The 24243-nt window shown below is 39.6% G+C and overlaps 1 protein-coding gene across 2 annotated transcripts in view; it reads right to left on the reverse strand.

Annotated features, from left to right (window-relative positions):
• The window catches only part of PDIA5 (protein disulfide isomerase family A member 5), a 251595-nt gene that overhangs the window by 44992 nt on the left and 182360 nt on the right, over positions 1-24243 (reverse strand). For both annotated transcript variants that reach the window (XM_087950217.1, XM_087950218.1), the window contains exons 12-14: positions 19195-19265; positions 17670-17833; positions 14896-15026 (exon numbers count right to left, since the gene is read on the reverse strand). In XM_087950217.1, the coding sequence (XP_087806343.1) occupies positions 14896-15026; positions 17670-17833; positions 19195-19265 (366 nt within the window). The remainder of the gene's footprint in view (positions 1-14895; positions 15027-17669; positions 17834-19194; positions 19266-24243) is intronic.

Genomic DNA, 24243 nt, shown 5'->3' on the forward strand with positions numbered 1-24243 from the left:
GTGTAAAGCTCTAGGAACTTCAATGGTTTTCCAAATTAATCATTCCCCACTGCTTAATACAGGCTACCAATTTCATGTCGTTTCTGAATTGGTGTAAAAGATTTGGTTTTTTGTTGTTGTTAGTTGCGAAGTCGTGTCCGACCCATCACGACCCCATGGACAACGTTCCTCCAGGCCTTCCTGTCCTCTACCATCTTCTGGAGTCCATTTAAGCTCACTCCTACTGCTTCAGTATAAATCATCAAGTTTACAACTAAGAAATTTCTGCAGTTGCAATACATTTATTGTTGTAGGTCCTGACCAATTGAAATCCAGCATCACCCAGTAATTTATAAGATCAGTCTGATTATTTGTACTTTATATCTTTAAAAATACTGCCAATATTTTAATCTGAAATATGCTTCCTGGAAAACAAACAATACATGAGAAAACATGTGTGAGGCCTGTATGTGCACGAAGAATAGATATATTTTATTTGGAATATCTTAGGCTGTTCTGCTCTCCAAGCCACTTGCTCTCCATTATAAAAAACAGTAATTCACAAAGATGCAATTTTCTAAATCCCATCTAAGTCATGCACTTCCTTTCCACAAATCCCTTTCGTGCCATCTGCTATGGAAGAAAAGCTATTAGATTGTTATCTTCTGTGAAAGCAACAAACATCATACAGCAACTGCCGAGATATTTTCCATCTTCTTACTTTGTTTAGAAACAAGGCTCTGTTATAAGAGCTATCAAACCCTGAAGTATGCTTGTTCTAAGTCCTCCTGGAGCTCAGAAAGGACACAGTGGGAACTATATTAACAGCTCTACCACACATTTGCTATTTGAAAATGTTTTATTTTCATACTTTATTAAATGGCAAAACCATGGTCTTAAATCTAGATTCTGCTCCATAGTGATTACATTGAAGACAGTTACTGCTATGAAAAGAATATCTTTGTGAACAGGACCTGAGTTCTACATAATTTAAGAGTGAAGACAAACTAGGCCTCAGGACAGAGCTACCAAGATTCAGAATCAATAATCTGAAACAGGCAAGAAGAAAATTGGACGGTGCAGCTTATGCCTGAAAGAATAGTGTAAACATGGAATAGGTGCCTTCCAGTCTCAATGCTGACAAAAGCCTGGCCAAGAATTAGAATTCTTTATCGGCCAAGTGTGATTGGACACACAAGGCATTTGTCTTCGGTGCATATGCTCTCAGTGTACATAAAAGAAAAGCTACATTCCAGTGGTGGGATTCCAAAATTTTTATTACCAGTTTTGTGGGCATGTCTTTGTGGGCGTGGTATGTCTTTGTGGGCATGGCTTGATGGGCATGGCAGGGGAAGGATACTGCAAAATCTCTATTCCCATCCCACACCTGGGGGAAGATTACTGCAAAATCCCCATTCCCTCCCCATCCCACTAACCTACTTTCCAGCTCCGTTCTCCTGTGCAGGGCAACAAAAGAAGACCCAGCCGATCAGCTGGGACTCGGGAGGCAGAGAATAGATAGGGGCGAGGCCAGTCAGAGGTGGTATTTGCCAGTTCTCCAAACTACTCAAAATTTCCACTACCGATTCTCCAGAACTGGTCAATACCTGCTGAATACTACCTCTGATAATTTGTCAAGAATCATAAGGTTCATAAAGATACATAAAAAAGAGTCAATTGACCTGAAAGGGTTGAGGCCTAAAAGACTTAAAATGAGATCCCAAAGTTCAGACAAATAAGACTACCTCTATATATTTGATTTTTCTTCTTCCCCACAATAAAGAACTTCTCTAACAATATTGAATTCTTAAAAGTTTCTACTGTTAATTAGCTTTGGAATGCAGAGAACTTCTGGAAACATAAAGATTTAGAGTTATGGCTAGCCAGAGGCCTTGACAGAATTTAAAGCAATATGTTAAAGCTCAGTGGCATTAAACTTGGTGGCCTTATAATTAGGCAGAATATGCTAATGTAGAAGCATATTATTCAATGGAAAATGATAACATGGCAAATTGTTAAAGTGATTGCCAAAGAGAGACATTCACGTGACCACATACTAAAGGCAATCTTTTTAGCAATTAAAGCCGATTCAAAATTTTAGTAAAGATTTATAAAAGAAATCTTGTTACACAGAAGTTGGAATTTTAGGCCAATGTCTCTTTAGATTTTACCATCACAGTTCAAAAGCACACCTTTCTATATACATTACCTGCTTTGCTACTTTTGCCGCTCATTCAGCTGACATAACTTGGGAGTAACAGCAATATTTAAGAAGAGTAATATTTAAGAAAAGAGACTCCCATAGGATAAATAAATATGTTTGGATAAAAAGAATGAGAAATAGGGACAAATGAGAAGAAAATCACATCACAGATTCCTTGATGTCTCTTTCTCCCAACAGTAATTACAGTGCTCTATGTAAATGTGGGTTTTGCCCCAGAATCAGAAGAAATTAGCCAAAGGCAGACCATTGTATACTTAAGGATTATTACAAAGTTTCAGGGATTGCATGAGATAATTAGATATAGGCCCCATGAAAAAATTCATTTCACATCAGCCAGGTGAATTATCTGAAGGTAAAGGCTCCTCTGGGAAATATAATTTGTTGCGAAGCCCTATTTATTTTAGCTGCTTGATAATTAATGGGATCTTAGGTAGCCACCTTGTTTTCAAATTAAGTTGAATCATGCTCTGTTACCAAAATCTCACTATATGTACCATTGGACTATTTAAAATGCAAGGCAATATAAGCTACTGCTCTTTAGAAAAAAAAAGCAAAAGCATCAGACTTAAATACTATTTTTCATTATTTATAATATACTTGAATTAAAAAATCAGTATGTCCTCTATTTTCAGTTCACTAATTCTTTGATTAATGGTGAAAGAATAAGAAAGATGACCTTCATAGAAAAATAGATTCTGTTGTCAAGGAAACAAGGACTAAAGCATTTTTAAGTTCACAATATTCAGATAATGCTTGGAAGCATTCTTACATAACCTTTCATGAATTGGCACAGTCCACCATATATTTTGCCATCTTTTCATGAAAGACTTTGACTAATGCTTTGCTGAACACAAGGTACAGTATGCCTGTGGCATTCCTACGGTATGATAGTCAGCCTCTCTTTTTATCAAAAAGAATCAGATTCATTTGGCATGACTTGTTTTTCATAAAATCATACTGGGTTTTAATATGCATGTAATTGTTTTTCTAAGAGTTTGTGAATCAGCAGCCTAATAATCCATTTTTTATTTTGTCTGGCATCAACATGAAATAAAGACCAATTTTCTTGGTAAAACAGCCAATTAGAATTCATTAGAAGATTTAACATTGTTTAAGCATGGATTAAAACAAGACAGAGAGCTAAGATTTCTTATTACTTATTATGAAAGAATGTTTCATCATACCCAACTAATTGCCTTATTTATCAGTACTACAGGTAATTCTCCCTGTCTCTTATTTCTCCTTTTACAATTTGAAATCCCTTTTCTCCCTTCCCCCAGATTGTGTGTTTATAAAATACTTCTTTCTCAAAGTGATAATCAACAGAACTACAGTGTCAAGATTAAGAGAAATAATCATTCCTTTATATTCTGCATGGTTAGACCACATAAAAATATTGCATACAGTTCTGCACACTGTATTTTAGGAAGAACATTGACAAATTGATCCATGCCTAGAGGACAGCAACAGAGATTATAGGGTGCCTAAAGGAAAAATATGGATATGATTAGCCTAGAATATAGAAAAACATGTTATGTTGCCTTCTATTAGCTAAAGGGCTGTTAAACAGAAGATAAGACTTGTTTAGTGTTATTCCAGATTGCATGATAAAAAACAATGTATTTAAATTATAGTAAAAGAGATGTCAAATGAACATCAGGATGAAATTCATAATTGTAATAGGTTTCAACCATGTAAATATTGCCTCTGGAATTGGTAAATTCATTTTCACTTCAAGTTTTGAAACAACGGCTAGATAGCAATATGTCAGATATAGTTTAACAGTACTGAATCAGGCAGGGATTAGTTAATCACTTTAATGATTAATCAATATCACGGCTCAGCACAATGTCAACTGACAAATGAATAAAACAGGTACAAATATACCAAAATACAGAACAAAATGCATTCAGATAAATGAATTATCTTTACATGTGATACCAATCTGTTGTATGTATAAACCCCAAGTTAACAACTTTTACTATAAACTTGGAAGCTTTGCTGGCTACATATTAGTAGAACCCTGAAGGTAGGGAAATCTGTTGTTAAAGTCCCAATAGGTCATTTTGTCAAGTAAAGACTCTAAATACCAGGTCTTGGTTGAGGCATACAATTGACATTCAAATAACATAATGTCTTCTATATCTGGGGCTCCTCATATATATTTTCTCTCATTGTATGTTCCATACTTTACCATGGAGTTCAGCAACTCAAATCTTATTCTATTAAGGGCTGTTCTTTGATACTGCACCAAGCCCACTATCAGGTATTTTTATATTTGGAATGACATTTTGTTTCTGGCCAACCCTTTTAAAGAATGTATACCACAAGCATATTGATTAAAGGCAAATTAATCAACTGTGACTTTTTAAGCTTACTGCTTATCTATTGAAGGCTCAGTTAGATGACAGCCCCTAGCTGACCATACCGATCTCAAAGAACTAAATGGCTTTGGATGTGCTTGGGGGACCAAGAGGGAGTCCCAGGACTGGAACTTGGAAAAATAAATGAGAACTCATTATACTCAGACTTTTAAGTCTTGCTCTTCAGACTTCCTATTTTCTATAGCGCTACTTCCTATACCATAAATGATTCATATCTAGTTGTTTATACACTGCTCAAAAGATAAAGGGAACACAAAAATAAGACATCCTAGATCTGAATGAATGAAATATTCTTATTAAATACTTTGTTCATTACATAGTTGAATGTGCTGACAACAAAATCACACAAAAATTATCAACGGAAATCAAATTTAGCAACCCATGGAGGTCTGGATTTGAAGTGACACTCAAAATTAAAGTGGAAAAAAACACTACAGGCTGATCCAATTTTGATGTAATGTCCTTAAAACAAGTCAAAATGAGGCTCAGTAGTGTATGTGGCCTCCACGTGCCTGTACGACCTCCCTACAACTCCTGTGCATGCTCCTGATGAGGTGGCGGATGGTCTCCTGAGGGATCTCCTCCCACACCTGGACTAAAGCCACCTCCAACTCCTGGACAGTCTGTGGTGCAATGTGGCGTTGGTGGATGGAGCGAGACATGATGTCACAGATGTGCTCAATTGTATTCAGGTCTGGGGAACGGGCGGGCCAGTCCATAGCATCAATGCCTTCGTCTTGTAGGAACTGCTGACACACTCCAGCCACATGAGGTCTAGCATTGTCGTGTATTAGGAGGAACCCAGGGCCAACCACACCAGCATATTGTCTCACAAAGGGTCTGAGGATCTTATCTCGGTACCTAATGGCAGTCAGGCTATTTCTGGCGAGCACATGGAGGGCTGTGCGGCCCCCTAAAGAAATGCTACCCCACACCATTACTGACCCACTGCCAAACCGGTCATTCTGGAGGATGTTGCAGGCAGCAGAACGTTCTCCACGGCGTCTCCAGACCCTGTCATGTCTGTCACATGTGCTCAGTGTGAACCTGCTTTCACCTGTGAAGAGCACAGGGAGCCAGTGGGGAATTTGCCAACCTTGGTGTTCTCTGGCAAATGCCAAACGTCCTGCACGGTGTTGGGCTGTAAGCACAACCCCCACTTGTGGATGTCGGGCCCTCATATCACCCTCATGGAGTCTGTTTCTGACTGTTTGAGCAGCCACATGCACATTTGTGGCTCGCTGGAGGTCATTTTGCAGGACTCTGGCAGTGCTCCTCCTGTCCCTCCTTGCACAAAGGCGGAAGTAGTGGTCCTGATGCTGGGTTGTTGCCCTCCTACGGCCTCCTCCACGTCTCCTGATGTACTGCCCTGTCTTCTGGTAGCGCCTCCATGCTCTGGACACTACGCTGACAGACACAGCAAACCTTCTTGCCACAGCTCGCATTGATGTGCCATCCTGGATGAGCTGCATTACCTGAGCCACTTGTGTGGGTTGTAGACTCCGTCTCATGCTACCACTAGAGTGAAAGCACCGCCAGCATTCAAAAGTGACCAAACCATCAGCCAGAAAGCATAGGAACTGAGAAGTGGTCTGTGGTCACCACCTGCAGAACCATTCCTTTATTGGGGATGTCTTGCTAACTGCCCATGGGTATTTATATGTATGGTATTCAGCTTTGTTCGGGTATTTTCCCACATCATTATAGTTGTGCTTTTAAAGTTGTAGCGACGTTTCGGCAGAATCTCATCTGCCATCATCAGGCTTGTGTATTGTGTTAGTCTGTGAGTCAGGCTTTCACAGCCGTTTCTGTTTTAAATTTGGTGTTAGCCTACTGCTATGCCAGAATGGTTTTTTTCTTCATCCTGATTGGTTGGGAGTCTTGGTCTGTGTTTATTGGTCTTGGAGTTTGCTGTGTTCTGCTTGATCGGTGTTTCTAATATCTTCTGTCTGTTTTGTAGCTTTTTTTGGTCTTGATTGGCTGGCAACGTTGTGTTTCCTGTATTGGAGGCTTTTAGTGCGGCTTGGCTCCGAGTAAACGGACGGCTATCATTTATTAGGAAGTTAGGTTTCATCTGGGTGCCTGGTTGGTGTGTGTTTGAGTTGGAGGTATCAGGGGGGACTGTTTATGCCCAGGTGTTTGCCTGGCTTGTGGTGTGGAGATTTTTTTGTTTGTGAGTTCAGGCTTCCAGATAATTGACAGTCTGGTGGAGTCATCTCTTCTATTCATGCTTTCAGGTCTTTTTTCAATCTCTATGGCTTCTCTGATAATTCTGTGGCTGGGGTTTTCTATAGTGGCTAGGGTTTTGGTGCCATTGAAGTCGATGCTATGACCTGTTGCTTTCATGTGTTGGACTAGTGAGGAAGTGTGTTCCAGCTTTTTTACAGTGTTTTTGTGTTCATCCAGGCGGGTACTTATTCTTCTATTGGTCTGTCCAATGTATGTGGCATGGCATGATGCACAAGGGACTTCATATATGCCTTGGTTTTCCAGGTCAATTTTATCTTTGGGGTTGCTAAGGATGGCTGCTATTTTTCTCTCTGTTTTGAAGGCAGTCTTGATGTGATGCCTGTGTAGTATCTTACTGATTTTGTCTGTAGTACCTCTTATGTAGGGCAGGACAGCTGTTCCATAGGTCTGTTCATCTTCTAGGCCAGGGGTGGGCAAATTATGGCCCGCGGGCCACATCCGGCCCGTTGGTGTGTCCAATCCGGCCCGCCCCTGAAAAAAAATCGCTGGGCGTGGCGTATTGCCCTGCGCCGCGTGGCCCCCAAAGCTGCAAAACAGTGCGGAGCGCTCTCGGAGTAGGAAAGAAAAGAACGTTGCAAAGGCCTCGGCCGAGAGTTTGAAATCACCTTCGAGTGCGACCTCTCCAAGGTGAGTCCCCCGATCCCCTTTTTTTCCGGGCTTCCAGGCTTAAACTTTGCAAAGGCAAAGTTTGCAGGCGGAGCATCTTCCCGCCGAGGAGCGGGAAGGGTTCCGCCCGGCGGCGGGCTGCTTGAGCCACCTAAAGCTAGGCCGCTGCTGGTGGAGCCTTGCCCTGCCTTGGTGCCCCGCTTCCTGGCTCGGCGGTCCTGCTCGGGTGGAACTTTAAAAGCCTGCTCCCAGCACCCGAGCAACTTCCCAGCAACTTTGCTTCCTTTTAACTCGCTGGGCGCCGCGCCTGGCCCCAAGCCGCGCGGGCGGAGGGGAAGCCCGGAGCGCTGCCGGGTCGCTCCTCCAAGCAGCCTGCCCGCCCGCCGGCTTCTCCTCCGCCGCGCGGCTCGGGCCAGGCGCGAGTGCCCACGAGTTAAAAGGAAGCCGAAAGGGCTTCCAGGCTTAAACTTTGCACAGGCAAAGTTTGCAGGCGGGAGCGTCTTCCCGCCGAGGAGTGGGAAGGGTTCCGCCCGGCGGGTGGGCGGGCTGCTTGGAGGAGGTGACCCGACGGCGCTCCGGGTTTCCTCCGCGCTGTGCAAAGTTTAAGCCTGGAAGCCCCGAACCCCAGCAACTTCCCAGCAACTTTCGGCTTCCTTTAACTCGCGGGCGCCGCGCCTGGCCCCGAGCCGCGTGGCGGAGGGAAGCCCAGCGGGCGGGCGGCTTGGAGGAGGCAACCCGGCGGCGCTCCGGCTTCCCCGCTGCGCGGCTCGGGGCCAGGCGCAAGCGCCCACGAGTTAAAAGGAAGCTGAAAGTTGCTGGGAAGTTGCTCGGGTTTCCGGGCTTCAGGCTTAAACTTTGCACAGGCAAAGTTTGCAGGCGGGAGCGTCTTCCCGCCAAGGAGCGGGAGTGGTTCTCGCCCGGTGGGCGGGTTGCTTGAGGAGGCGACCCGGCGGCGCTCCGGTTTTCCCCCGCCGCCTGTGCAAAGTTTAAGCCTGAAGCCCCGAAACCCCAGCAACTTCCAGCAACTTTCGGCTTCCTTTTAACTCGCGGCGCCGCGCCTGGCCCCGAGCCGCGACGGCGGAGGGAAGCCCAGCGGGCGGGTGGGCTGCTTGGAGGAGGCGACCCGGCGGCGCTCAGGGCTTCCCTCCGCCGCGTGGCTCGGGGCCAGGCGCAGCGCCCGCGAGTTAAAAGGAAGCCGAAAGTTGCTGGGAAGTTGCTCGGTGCTGGGAGCAGGCTTTTAAAGTTCCACCCGAGCAGGACCGCTGAGCCAGGAAACGGGGCACCAAGGCAGGGCAAGGCTCCACCAGCAGCGGCCTAGCTTTAGGTGGGCTTGGATGCCCCTGAGCGCGGTTTGCTGTTTGTTCTCTCCTGGGACTCGCGATTGGAAAGCGTGGAAAGCCGCGGTGTTACTTTTCTTCCGGAAGCTGCTCTTTTGGAAGAGCGCTTCGGTGATCGGACCTTGCCAGCTCGGGAGCAATTCCAGTAGCGAAATAAAATCACCGAGTCAGTTCAAGCCTTGCAAACTGAGACTTAACTGGCGGGCAAAGAGCTCGTTTCCTTGCCTTCTCTCTTCCCCCTCGAGCGGAGGAAATGGTGTTGGAGAATTGCTTGCTGTAATTCGAAATTGAAACTTCAATTACCCTCCCCACCCAACTAATTTTCCCCTTAGCCACTGACTTCAGCATTTGGTACAAGCTTGATTTGATCGAAACTAAGTATTAGGGTTTTTTGTTTTCAAGTTCAAAGAGATGGTGGTTTGGAAGACCAAAATTTTGAACGTTTTATTTAAAAGTCTTTTTTCTCCAATGTAGATTTGGAATGGAAAATCATTTATGTGGGCTCAGCAGAAAGTGAGGAATTCGATCAAGTTTTAGATTCAGTATTAGTAGGCCACGAAGCGCCTCTTTCCGGCGCGCCTCGCCTCGCTTCGCGCCTCCCTCTCCTCCTTCTCCTCACTGGCTCGTTCTCTCTCGCTCCCAAGCGGCGCCCTTGCACGAAGGTTACCTGGGAACCTGGGATTGGATCTGTGGGGGTTAATATTCTTTAGGAGGGGTTTCACCCACTAAGCTCCCCCCAAAATGTCGGCTCACATTAAAAAAAGGAAAGTTGATTCTGAATGCTGTGTTTTCAACAAGACATGGACTGCTAAATATTTATTTACGGAAGTCAAAGGCAAAGCCGTTTGCTTAGTTTGTGGTACAGTTGTCGCTGTGTTTAAAGATTATAATCTGAATCACCACTATGTGACCTAACATGAGGATAAATATAGGAACTTGTCTGACCAAGAGCGAGCAAAGGAGTCGGAGATTTTGCTATCCAAGCTGCAAACTCAATGAACACTTTTTTCAAAACTTAGCACATCCAGAGATACAGCTACCAAAGCAAGTTATGTCATATCTCATAAAATAGCTAAACGAAGTAAACCGTTTTCTGACGGAGTTTATTAAAGAGTGTTTGGTGGACTCTGCTGAGCTAATATGTCCAGAGAAAAAGGGTGCATTTGAGAACATCCCTCTGTCTCGGCGTACTGTGACGAGAAGGGTTGAGGACATTGCAGGAAATTTGGAGTTTCAGCTGAAGAACAGAGCGGTTACATTTTCCTTTTTTACCCTGGCTCTGGATGAGAGCTGCGATGTACGAGACACTGCCCAGCTACTCATCTTCTTACGTGGGATCACTGCAGACTTCAAAATAACGGAGGAACTGGCATCCATGCAGTCAATGAAAGAGACAACAACAGGGAGTGATTTCCTAATGGAAGTAAATGCATGTTTAGACAAGTTGGGACTGAAATGGGACAAACTTGTAGGTGTGACAACAGATGGTTGTCCAAATCTGACGGGGAGAAATGTTGGACTTTTGAAGAGAATGCAGGATAAAGTTACCGAAATTAACCCTGAGCAGAAATTGACATTTTTGCATTGTATCATACATCAGGAAGTGTTGTGTAGGTCAGTATTAAACATGAACCATGTTGTTGATGTTGTAACTAAAACCGTTAACTTCATCAGAGCAAGAGCACTGAATCACAGACAGTTTGTTGCACTATTGGAGGAAAATGAGTCTGAACATCATGACATCAGCTACCACACAAATGTCAGGTGGCTGAGCCTGGGAAAAGTCCTGAAAGTTTTCTGGGACCTGAGAGAGGAGATCTGGCAGTTCTGTGAGAACAAGGGAAATGACATCCTCAGCTTTCAGATGCAGACTGGCTGGCAGACCTTAGTTTTGCTGTAGACGTGACTTCTTTGATGAATGACCTGAATGTCAAACTGCAATGCAAGGGCCTTTTTGTGCATGAAATGTACAGCGCAGTGAAGGCTTTCATGAGAAAGTTGCAGCTTCTCTCAAGCCAAATGGGGAACAATATTCTTACTCACATGCCAACACTGAAGGAAGCCAAACCATCAGCTGATCACCTCCACAGATACTCATCCATGTTAGAAGCACTGCATGCTAAGTTTTCAAGGCGTTTTCAAGACTTCAAAACACTTGAGAGTGAAATGGACATGGTTTCTTCTCCCTTCAGCTGCAATGTGGATAATGCACCCAGTGATGTTCAGATGGAACTCATTGACTTGCAGTCTGACACACTTCTGGCAGCGCACTTTAGGTCTGTCCCACTGCTTGAGTTTTACTCATCGCTCAAAGAGGAGAACTTTCCACACATGAGGAGACATGCTCTGAAAATTCTAGTCCTCTTTGGATCTACCTACATATGTGAACAGACATTCTCAGTGATGAAGTTCAACAAATCCAGACACAGATCCTCTATCACTGATGACCACCTCTCAGCTGTCCTTCGCATAGCCACCTCAGATATTCCGCCAGATTTCAGTGCACTTGTTCAAGCCCAAGACAGACTGGATTTCTCCCACTGAACAGGTAAATGATTCTTATATATAATTTGCTGCATTTTATAATGGGCCCTTTATAATGGCCTTTTATAAAATTGGTTCGGCCCTCGAACGCAGATCTGATTTTCCATGTGGCCCCTGACAGAAATTAATTGCCCACCCCTGTTCTAGGTCTCCATTATGTCTCAGTGTGTTTTTGTGGATCAGGCCAGTGATTTTGCTTTTGTGGAAGCCATTGGCTGTCAGTACTTTAGTCAGGGTGCATAGTTCAGTCTTTATGTGTGTCTTGTCTGCCAGGTGTTTGGTTCTGGTGATTAGTGTTTTGGCCATGGAGTTTATCTGTGCTGGGTGGTGGTGGGATTGGGCGTTGAGGTAGCAGTTGGTGTGTGTTTTCTTCTGGTATATGGTGTGTCCTAGTGTGCCATCTGTTTTTTTGTAGATTAGTACATCTAGGAATGGTAGTTGTTTGTTTGTTTCCGTTTCCATAGTGAACTTGATTTTGGGGTGTGTGTGCTGTTTAGGTGTGTTAGGAAATTGTTTAGGTTTTCTTTTCCATGGGGCCAAATCACAAATGTGTCATCGATGTATCTTAACCATAGTTTGGGTTTGTGGGTGGCATTAGCTAGGGCTCTGGATTCAAATTCTTCCATGAACAGGTTTGCAATGACGGGTGACAGTGGTGATCCCATAGGGGCTCCTTCAATTTGCTTGTATCTTTGCCCTTTGTATATGAAATATGTGTTGGTTAAGCAGTGTTCTGCTAGTTCCATATATATACTGTACACACACACACACACACACACACCCCTCAGTGATTAAGAGTGTTGTCTAGAAAAAAGAAGAGAGAGGAAAAAACAAGAACTAAATAATTGTATAAATAGGCTGGTATAGTAAGTAGTTCATCCCAAGAAGCTACTTTTAAATGTCCCTAGAAAGCAATGAAAGAGCGTAAGATTCTAATATATCCACATCAGTGTATCGTATCTGATCTCCTACTCTCTCAAAACCAGATCAAAACAGACTCACCATCTCCAAACTCAGCAGCAAAATTCATCATGCAATCTAAGAATTCGGTCAGCTAATAGAATACAGCAATCAACTTTAGAAGAGCGGATAGTCTCAAGCTACTGGGGGAAGGTTAGAGGAGAAAATGAATCAGTTAAAATCCTGAATTCTATGCAGCAACATTTGGTTGCAAAGTCTCAGAAAAGAAGTTTGCAGGCACTACTTCTGCAATCTGAAAAATGAAAGGGAAAGAAAACTATTTGCGAACTAGTTTTCTACAGGTTTACTTGCTTCCCAGTAGTGATTTATGAAGATGTAGCAGATAATATAATGTCTGCAAAGATGCTTTCCTTAACCAAATGCAATCTTTAAAAAGTACTGAGTTGAACTGAACTGTTCCAATCCACAAACAAATCGAATCACACAAGATGTTTCTATGTCTCTGGTGAACACAGTTAAGAAAGTTTCAGCTAACAAGCTTCACTAATGCGGGACTTGATTCAGAGCTGAGAAAGAAAATTATTTAAACCACAGTAGCATGGCAATGTTAGTGGTTCTTCTGTACTAAAACAAAGCAAGTTGGTAATAAATGGTAGGAATAAACACTCCAAGAGCTCCCATGATTGAAGAAATGATAAAAAATATATTTTAACAGAAGGCGCATTATTGGTACAAAAGGAGAGCAAATTTCAATGCACAATGATTTGTACTTCTGCTTTTCTTTATAATTATCGCACTGCAAGCAGAGATGTGATTCCCTACAGCGTTTGATTAAGAAATAGCTATTGTATATGAGTGCATTATATATATCAAAGATGTAGCACACATGTATACACTCATCTAAAATAAAACTGAAGAAACAGTGCCTTTTGAATGCAATACATTATTAAATAAACTTGTTTAAATATTTTGTGGTTGTAATTAAAAGTATAGATACTACTAAATGTGATTCAGAAGTCTGATCTTTTATCTCAAATGCATTTAGAAATGTGCTCAGCTAATAACAACTCTTTTGGTAGTCATTGTAACCTATCCCTATATATGGGGCAAGACTATTAACATGTATTTTTCTTAAAACAGTCCAACTATAATTAAGGAGATACAGACCCCTAATATGATTATTTCAGATATATCAGAGTGAAAACCATAAACGTGAGAATGTAGAGTACCCATTCTAACCTTTAGAAAGTAATGAAATGATAGAAGTTAAACAAGCATTTACCTTTTACTAGAGTGAGGATTAAGCTATTCATTATTTCAAGGAGGTGGCATTATACACCACAAGAGTACAGAAATTAAGTGGGGCTCTCTATCAAAACCATTGTTGCACCTATTCGAAAATACACCAGAAGTCCTATTCTTGAAGTATGAATCCTTTCTTGTTATAGAGAACAAACATTTAATCTTCAGCTTATATCAAAAATAAATCCACTCATTAGTTACCAGTCATATTCCTGCTGCTATGTATCAGCTTTGCTTGGGTGAGGTGATCTGAGGGAGACTTGGAATTAAGCAGCAGGCATTTAGACAGCCACTCTGGGAAGCCATTTCAGTCATCTGGTTGCTGCTTGTGGGAGGTAGTCTAAGTAGGATGAGGCTGTGGCTTATTGCTGCGTATTGTTTTTATTATTGCTGATGCTGATAAGCAATCCCACATTCCATTTTAGTTTAATTGTGTTCTTTTTTCTTTTTAGTTTCAGTATATCCATATTGTTCAATTCAGTGCTTCTTGATCTTTGAGATTATCTTCAGGACACCCTGCAGAACCCACCATGTGATGACATTTGTGGCAAGGGCATTATCTATACTAGTTTGGTTAACTGGTTAGCATTCACATTGGCCAAAGATGGAGTTCAAAGCAGAGGTGGTATTCAGCAGGTTCTGACCAGTTCTGGAGAACCGGTAGTGGAAATTTTGAGTAGTTTGGAGAACTGGCAAATACCACCTCTGACTGGCCCCGCCCCATCTATTCTCTGCCTCCCAAGTCCCAGCTGATCAGCTGGGTCTTCTTTTGTTGCCCTGCACAGGAGAATGGAGCTGGAAAGCAGGTTAGTGGGGTGGGGTGGAAATGGAGATTGTATAGTATCCTTCCCCTGCCATGCCCAGCAAGCCACGCCATGCCCACCAAGCCACACCCACAGAACCAGTAGTAAAAAAAAATTAATCCCATCACTGGTTCAAGTGCTAATTTTGTTGTTAATAATGCAGTGCAAAACATCCTTTCTCCAAAGTCATGATGTTGCTCTTTTTGCCCCTTTGCTGCTGGCATTGTCAAAAAGTGAAAGAGTAACTCAAGATATTCTAATGTAAGAGATATGCTCTGCCACCCATCTGTGGTTCCGACTGAACAAAATAAATGAACTGTGCTTAGCTAATTCAAAACCACTAGAAAACCATTTCTCGTTCTGCTGATATTCAGTATAGACCAGGGGTGTCAAACTCGTGTTGTCACGTTGTGGTTATGTGATGTATCATGACTTTTCCCTCCTTGCTAAAATGGGAGTGGGTGTGGCCAGCACATGATGCATCTGAGTTTGACAGCCCTGGTGTAGATGAATGTTCAATATTTTATCGGACAACATTCACTTACATGGAGCATAAAACATTACGAGAGTGTGCTTCTTTTTTTTCAAAAATTCTCGGAAGTCTTCGCCTGCAAGATGGATAACACTTGTCTGCTTTTCTTCCCAAGTTGGTTCAGGTGGAGGAGGTGCCTGAGGACTGAGGAGAAAAAATAACATTGCAACCTTTTTTTATAAGCAGGGGCATATGGTATATATTTGTTCCAAAGGTGCATTCACAATATATTTTTTATCATATATTCTATTTTAGGGCACACAGTTAGTTCAGATATCAAGGCAACATAGGAATTATTACCAGGAGACAAAAACTGTACATCTCACATTCCTCCAACATGGGCATAAGAGCCTGGAAGCTTTTTTTTTTTTTTGACTGACCACAGTTAATCTAACAAATCAAACTCAAAGTCTTGGCTTTGGGTTACCAATTCTTGAGTTAGGGTCATTTCAAGTAACTCAAAAATAGGGCTAATAGTACTCTCGGGTACAAATCCATCAAAATGAGAGTTGCTGAGGCTAGATCTCGTTATGAAGAGCTCTGGTTTATCTTGATATCCTAACAGTAGTGGACTACAATGTTAAGTTGGCAGATAATTAATTTTATTAATTATTAACTATTATTAATTATTAATGAAGTGCCTCTTGCCCTGTCTCAGTGGGGATGGAAAATTCCTCTTGTTGCAGTTGTGGCATTGATATGCAAACTATTAAATATATTGTGCAAGATTGCTCACAACAAGCATACTCTGGTTCCCTAGCAACGCCAGAAATGATCATCGCCTGGAATTGGACATCCACCTATGAGGCCACTGCCATACCCTCATAGAAGTTTTACTTATAATTACGTGGACTATGTATATATATTTACTTCTCTTCTGTCATGGTGTCATCATATGCTAAATAAATAATAACAAGTGAAATTGCAGTGCCTAAAATGCCATTTCAAAAGCAAACATTAACTCAGTTAAGTTATGATAATGTTATTACTTTATGGAAGTGATAACCAGGAAGTTTACTGAAAAAAAGATTTAGTCTTTTCTTTTATTATTCCAATATCTTCTTCTTGAGGCTTCTATCTTTGTTACAGTGGGGATGACAATGAATTTATATAAGCAGGTTGATACACAAATGTAATTTGAATACTACCAGTATGTTAATGGTTCAAAATATCAAACTTTCCATCCCATTCATAGCTCAGTCCTGGGAGCAATTCAACAACAGTTATTTGATTACCTGTTTTATGACAAACAGGTTTTCCATGGAAACCAAACCTAGCTGAACATTCAAGGTATTAGCATTGAAGTTTTATACTGTAAGTTCTTGCATAAAGCTAGTGTGATGCCAAATTAATTAAACTGGCTGTCAAGAGGCACAACTAATAAAACAGCCAAATACAATTAATTAAAAAACATATATATAATTTTAGTCCTACAAAATAGTTTCCGAAACACAGAAAAGGATCTTTTTGTCAATCTGACAAAAATTAAACTTTTTGAGATTAACAGTAACTTCTTACAAAATGGCACTTTTATACTCTTGTTGTGTAACATGCACAATTTTAATTCATAAATTTACCATTTGTTTAAAATTTATCATTTCCTCCTGATTGATTAGAAACTTTAATTACCAGTTAAGTTCAACTAGGATGCTACTACAGTACCAAATAGCAACAAAAATGCTACAATAAATACCATAGTTTTGAATTGCATCTTTCTACATATATTGAGCCTCAGGCTCAGAATATTTATCTACAATTCCACAAATCAGGGGCTTGGAATAAAGATGCCATTTTTATTTAGCAAAGTATTTTTTAAACTAATTCAAAACAAAATAGTTGATAGCCCATTAATCCAATATGGCTCTTATGATCAAATACATTGGTGGGCAACTTTTTTGAAGTCATATATTCGATTCTGAGAAAATATCATGAGCAATAATGTGCAGGAGTTGCCTTAGAGGTATGGCCATGCACAAAACAGGCATCTTGATGTTCTGGTAACAACATCACAGACTTGTAGCATCACCTTGTAAAAGTACTATTCATGGATATATTGTAGTTTCTATGTTTACTGGTCAATAGTTTCAGTTTCCCCTTCCTGGCAAATCCCTCATCCCTGACAAAGTGCATTTTTAACATGTGTCTATTTGGGAACATATGCAGATGAAATTATTTGCTTCACACATGAATTTTCCAGGTGAGTCTGGAGCATCACAAATGCATGTTGGAGTTGAGTGGTCATTCCTTCCCTGCTTAAATATATGTTTTACCGACAAAGAAATAAAGGGAGACTAGTATAGATCTATTTCAAGCTATTTAGCTCTCATCAGCTAGCCATACCTTTCTGGGATTCAAACCTGGGCTGCTTACATATTCTGTCAGTAAAACATAAATTTAACACAAAAAAAGAGTTTGTCGCAAAAGCGACTTCCTGAGAAGGTCCCTGGATTGGGGCTGAAAGTGAAAATGGAAGCAGTATGCTCCATCCCATAATTAGGTAGACTAGGTTGCCCTGATAGACTAGTCCCACCGGAAGGGGGAGAAACCCTACTCTTTCCCTGCTTATTTCTACCATCCATAGTTTACATCCAAACCACCACCAGATCAATAATGTGGTTTGAAGTGAGAACTGATTTCAAATTTCAGAGCAATACACTCTGTGATCTGTGCCAACTGTAGGAATTAGAATGGAAGAACATGCAAGCCCATGCTATAGTCTCAGCCTTCCAAAGTAGGAATTGGAACAACTTGATTATTTCCAAATGTTTTATTATTGAGATCACTTACTTTAAGAGCCATTCCACAATTTTACTCTTTGTGCGGAGATGAGGCAAGGTGTATTTCTCTTCTCCATCCTGAAAGAACTTGACGGTTGGAAATCCTGATATGTGTAATTTTTCTGCCACAGCTTTGTTGACAGTTGCATCTACTGCTGCCAAAACACCTGGTTTCTGCAATATAAAGCAATGCCTGTAACAGTATATCCTAAATTGTGAACAATGCGCATAAATGGTGACAGAGTAGTTATCTACAATTTACAACAACTTTAGAAAGGCAATACAAATGCTTTGGAAACTTTCAACTCTGGAGAGTTTTACAAGTTTTGTTATGACAAACACATTATCCGTTTAAGGATAATCCTTCTGTAAAATGTCCAACCAATTAACCAAACATTTGTTTAATTACGGTATTTCATCTAATGTTGTAAAGGGAAGTGGGAAAAATAGCACCAAGAAATAAACATTAAGCCAATGAATAGCTTCACAGCTAATAGTAGTGATCAAGCTTGAAGAACTTGTGTAATGATAGGCCCTTGTGCTTTGGTTAAAGTAATTTTACAAACACACTCTTACGTAAATGCCATTTGAAGAGATCTTTCCTGATTGCCTTTTCCAGAATTGCAAAATTATCACAGATCTTATGATGCACCAAAATCAATTGATCAAGTCAAGAGAAGCTTTATAAAATAATAAAATACTTCTGTTTAACCATAATAAAAAATTAACTAAAATACAATAAACCAGGGCTGTCAAATTCCCAGCCCATGGGCCGGATGTGTCACATGCTGGTCATGCCCACACTCGGTTTAGTGAAGGGGAAAAAAGTCCCAATACATCATATGATGACGCCATGATGACATTGAGTTTGACACCCCTAGTCAGTAAGAAACAATGCATCATGTAAAATGTGGAATAAGCTCCATATATGCTTGGATAGACAAATGCACAAGGGTGCTGTCTCAAATACTGAAATCTCAAAATCTATCCACTTTCTGTTTCAAGCTCTTGAATCATTATACAGTAGATGTTTAAGATAACAAGGAAAAGGTATTAAGTGCCTAAGTGAAGATCTGTTCCTACTTATGGCATGACTAATCTGCATAATTGATCTTCTAGGTACACATACATTCAAATGAAAACCTTTGACAATTGTTTAAAGTGAGAAGGTTTTCATTAGCATATCTGTAAATAGCAAAAATCCAAGCCAGTGTTTCCTTAATTTTTTTACGTTAAACATTCAATTTGTAATTAATAGAGAAAACAAAGCAGTTTGATGAAGAATTTGAACTTTATCATATTATGCACAATACAAGGTTTAATGGCTGAATATAACATGTTTTTTCTGTTTGTGTTTAAACACACAATGTTCTTCCTAATTATTTGGCATAACTCATGCATTACCAATGAGATTATACTTTGAAACTATCTTTTTTGCAAACCCTTGGGAAGATGAAATAATTGCAACAAGAACATTTTTATTATTTCAGTTACTTATTATGGATCATTTGAAAATGGAAAAGAAATTAGCTTACATCACTGTCTGCATGGAGTATCTCTGCAGCTTGCTCATATTCTGGCTTCATTTTCTTACAATGTCCACACCCTGACAAAGAAAAGTTTAGAAGGTTGGAGTGGTTTTTTTAGCAAAAAGTATTGGCCTGCTACATTTCACCATGGGTAGCCATGGGGTTAAAAAAATGCCATCATATTTTAAGAAATATGGGTCAATTCCTGTATCATGTATCACTATATCATGGATTTGTTTTATTTGTCCTCTGTTTTGAAACATTTAGAATAATATGATGCCACATACAAGCTTTTTTATTTAACTGGAAGGCTTGTACTTTGCTTAAAAATGAAATTTATCATGTCCCTCTGAGAATGGATATCTGACTAGCAGCACCATAATCCTCCAATTTCCAAATATCTGAAAATTGTATTTCAAATAAAGGCAGATAATAAAATACTATAATGTTATTTATTTCTATTATTGGTTGAAAATTGATAATGGGCTTTTCTATAAGGCATTCTCTGCATAATAGTTTGTATCATTTGAAGACAGGACAGTAGAAGTTGAAAGAAAAAGAATACCATTCTTAAGACAAATTATGGCTGTCATTAAAAGGAATTTGTAATAGGAGTTGCTAGTTGAAGCTATTAAACCATACATTAAACTAGGTTTGAGAGTTAAAACTCAGGGACAGATGCTAGACTAGGCATCCTAAGATACATCTTACATTAGAGAGTATTCCTTTGAGACTCACTTGGATGCACATGAAATGGCTACCTTTCAGCCCAGGGAACTGTAGATCAATGTTGTAATACAGTGAAAACTAGGTGGTGGTTTGTTCTATTTATTGCTCTTTGTTTTTTTATATACCCTTTGTGAGCTCTCATTATCTTCTTTGTCCTATCAGGGTCAATTGACTATCCAAGAATTTCCTCTCACTTCATAGAGAAATAGTCAGTCCACAGCATTTTTGGTCCTGATAAATTCTACAGATAAATTTTTATACACATATATTCACCCATCAAATGTATTTCAAGAGCCTTCAAAAATATGTGAAAATAGAGTAGAAAGGGAACTGTATTATCCTAAGTCATTCTTCTCGGTTCACTTCAGTAATACCAGAAGACAAATTGGTCTGTCTGCCTGTTTTTCAATCAACTGCATAGGGAAAGTCTCATGTTTTGCCTTATCACATCCTGCTTCTTTTAAAGTTTGTTTGTTTAAAACATTTATATGACCACCCATCTTGAGCCAAATTCTGGGTGGTTTACAACCCCAAAATAAAAGCAATATATGTCAACACTAAAATAAAAACATAAAAATAAAAAACAAAGAGCAAAGACTTGCACTGCAGCTAAATTTTCCCATGCAGCCCACGATTCTGTTTGTCTCAGTACATGCACAGATCTCCAGAACTGGAGCTGATTTGATTTATTAATATACAATATATTAATATTTATTTAACACCAGGTACAAATTGCTTCATAAATGTAAATTCCTTTCTAAGTGTAAATTAGAATTTAGTATATTTTTATAGTGTCCCATTCCCCCAGGACTCATAGATATGATAGATTTATGCCAGCTATAAATTTCCAAAGCCCAATCTTGAATCATTTAAAAAATATTTTTATTATTAATCCAATGTATATGTGGCTCCCTTCTATCCAAGAAACCCTGAGTAATGAACAAGACAAAAACAAAGGATACTATGTTGTGGAGAAAAAAATGGAGGAAGAAATGCTATCTCTACCACCAAAAATTCCAGGAGGAAAGGTATATTACATTATGTTTCCAGGTCCAATAAACACCAAAGATTTTGACTGAAGGTCTACCATACCTGACAGTATATAACAATTTTGGATAAAAAAATAACTAATTTCAGGAGCCTTGTCCACTGAAGTCAATATACATATCCTCCCATACATTTCAAAAATCTTAGATAAACACCTCTCAAAAGATCCCAAAGGTGTTTTTTCAACAGGCAACTGCATTTTCTTCTCATCTAAGAGCTAAAGAAGCTTCTTGGATGAGAAGCAAGATGTCTTAAGAGAAAAACCAGAAAGTCCAGCTTCTCATTCCAGAAGTTTCTTTAGCTTTTGGGTTAGAAGAAAGTCCAGGTGCCTCTTGAAAAAAACACCTTTGGAGAAACCATGACTTGGATGACTGAATCTCCATAGACCTCTCAAAAGACATTTAAGAATACTAATTTAAAAAGGCAGACCCAGGTAGCATTTTTGGTCCTAGCACAAACTTTTACAGTCCATGATTTCATCCCATGACTTTCATAAAACATAAAAGAAATACTTCAACTTTAATTGTGTAATTCTATCACCTGTATCTTTCATATTACATTCTATTATAGTAACTTAGTAGAAAAATGCCATTGGTTAGGGACACATTCCCCTCCCTAAAATTACATTTCCAGGGGTTGAGAAAAATAAACCTGCTCAGTCATAAAACTGAGAAGGACAAGGATTATTGACAGAGCTAGGAGGAGACCCCAAGAAATGAACAAAGGATCTAAAAAGCAAGACCACTTTAAGATAAATCCAGAAAAGTAACTCCCTAGCAAAAATAATTCTCATGAAATATTCTGTTCTTTCAAATATATTGAAGTCTTTGAAATACTGTCTTTATTACTTCATAGTACTACCCTGCTTTGCTGACCTCACTACACATTTGATTTCCTATATTCAACCATATGCAGGACTGATTCCACCCATATTTAGGTTTGTTGTGGTTGCTTTGCATACTATAGTAAACAATATCTGTTTCTGTATGATTGTGCGCTAGTCTCTGGTTTACACAAATTAGGGGAAATTTGTGAGGGACATTTCTCTTACAAGTGCACATTCACTATTTTTTAAATAAATTGTTTAAGGTAATATTTGGTTTGAAAAAGACATTTGAAATGGATAATTATTTTGTAGATTTGTGGTTGATGATTCTTGCCTGGAGACTAGGTTAGGTTACTTTGTGAAATGAGGAAATGTCCTAGGCAGTTGATTTGATCATTCCTGAACACTAAGTGGCTGATCCAGCCTTATGGAACAGCTTGCCTCCCAATGTCAAGTTGGCCTCCTCTCTGCTTTAATCTTCCAAAAGGTAGTTAACAATACTGATTTATGCAAGGGAGTGCTACACTACGGCTGCTAACTGTCTAGTTCAGGGCCCCCCAAACTTGGCAGCTTTAAGACTTGCGGACAACACCCAGAATGTCTCAGCCAGCACAGCTTTAAGTTGCCTTTAAGTCTTAAAATTGCCAAGTTTGGAGACCTCTGGTCTGGTTTATACCTCTGAGAATGTTCTATTTTATTGTAGAATTGTTCTTACTGATAATTGATTTTGGAATTTATGGAACTATGAGGTATTCAGAGCCCTTGATTGGGAAAACATACAAATTTCAGTAAATAAATAAATTGTGCTGAACCCATAGGCTCCTTGAAATACACCTCAGATGAGGGCAGTGAAGCACGTCAGAAGATGATTAGAAAACAGGTGGAGAAAAACTCCTCTTGAATCTGATTATATCTTAGTAATGATTTCTACAGAAAATCAAACTTATTCTATAGCAGTTACGGAAGCGAAGAAATATTTTATCCTCCACCACTTCAGCCCCTTAGCTTCTTCCAACAGTTTTTTTCAAAGCAATAGACTTTTATTAAATAACTAAAAAAGAAATTTAAAACAGTCAAATGTAAAACAATGTAACTCCATATATCCCACCATCTTTCTCCACACAACTGGACAATTTCATCTTTTCCCCAGAATAATTTTTAAATACTTTAGTTTAATATCTTCTTCAAAAATATTTATATGTAAATACTGGTATATTCCGCACTCTAATGCACAGGTGAAATTGTACCAATTTGACAATGTTTCTTTTGATAAAGGACCAGAGGTAATAGGATAGGATTCTTTTAAACTACAGTGTTTTGGTTCTCTAAATCTTACCTCCCCATTAGCTATCTTGATCAATCATTATATGGATGTATTGTCCTTCTTATTAGTGTTTCTTCCTGCTTGTTCTATTTATTTATTTGTTTGTTAGTTTTATTCTCTTTATTCCCTGTTAGTTTTGTTCTCTTTACCAGAGTTACCCAGATTGTTTATTTAGCTGAGGCTGGATGTGAATCTGGGTTTCCCCAGTCACAATTCAACATTGTATCCACTATACTATTGCTCTCGTCAATGGAGAGGAAAGTGCAGCTATCTTTGAAAGCGCACACTTTATAAAATACACTGAAATATAATTTAATCACACAGCCAAAGGAAAAACACAACAAAAATTATTTTATTTTACATTGCAACTGACTTCCATGCTACCTGCAACAGGTCTGTGCTTCTTTAGATTGCACTTGTACAACTTACTTCTGAGTTTGTTAATAGGGGAGTAAACGAGCATATTTCATTAAAATCAGGGAAGTGTTATATAAGTATTTTCAGCTCCATTTTTCTCTTTCAACCCTTGTAACTGGAGTTATATCTGAGCCTCTATCAAGATTTAAGAGAACTTGTTTCATGAAGCCAATCTTTCAAGGAAGTTATTTTTCAAATCGTTACTCTTTCCAGACACCTTGTGGATAAAAAAAACCCTACCTCATCTGTTTTTACTTGTAATTATTTTGGGGCTTTTTGAAAATGATAATACATTCACGTGTGTCACCATTTTTCTTGGAACTATCAGACCATAATAAGTAGGAATCATCAGACAACAGAATGAAACAAGCATCTGTTTCATAATTTTAGGGAACATGTAGCCAGCCATTGCTCTAGTGTTTGTATGTCAGAGTAGACAAAAGAACACAGCAAAGCAGAACAGATTGTACCCTCAAGTTCTCACCAGATTTATTTATTCATTTATTTATTACATTTGCAAATTGCCTGCCTGTTTTCAATTCTGGATGCCATACAATATGAAACAATAATAAAATAATGCAGAAACCATATGAAACAAACAATTGGAAGAGGAGCATAATTACTGCCAAAACTTATCCTTCATAGATATTAAATAGGGTTAGTATGAGGGCCATATTATTTTCTTTGAGATTCATACTTCCATAATTCTACT

Source organism: Notechis scutatus, chromosome 1 (genome assembly GCF_049901735.1).
Source record: "Notechis scutatus isolate UNSWTSFEM ecotype Mainland chromosome 1, rNotScu1.2, whole genome shotgun sequence".
Lineage (NCBI taxonomy): Eukaryota > Metazoa > Chordata > Lepidosauria > Squamata > Elapidae > Notechis > Notechis scutatus.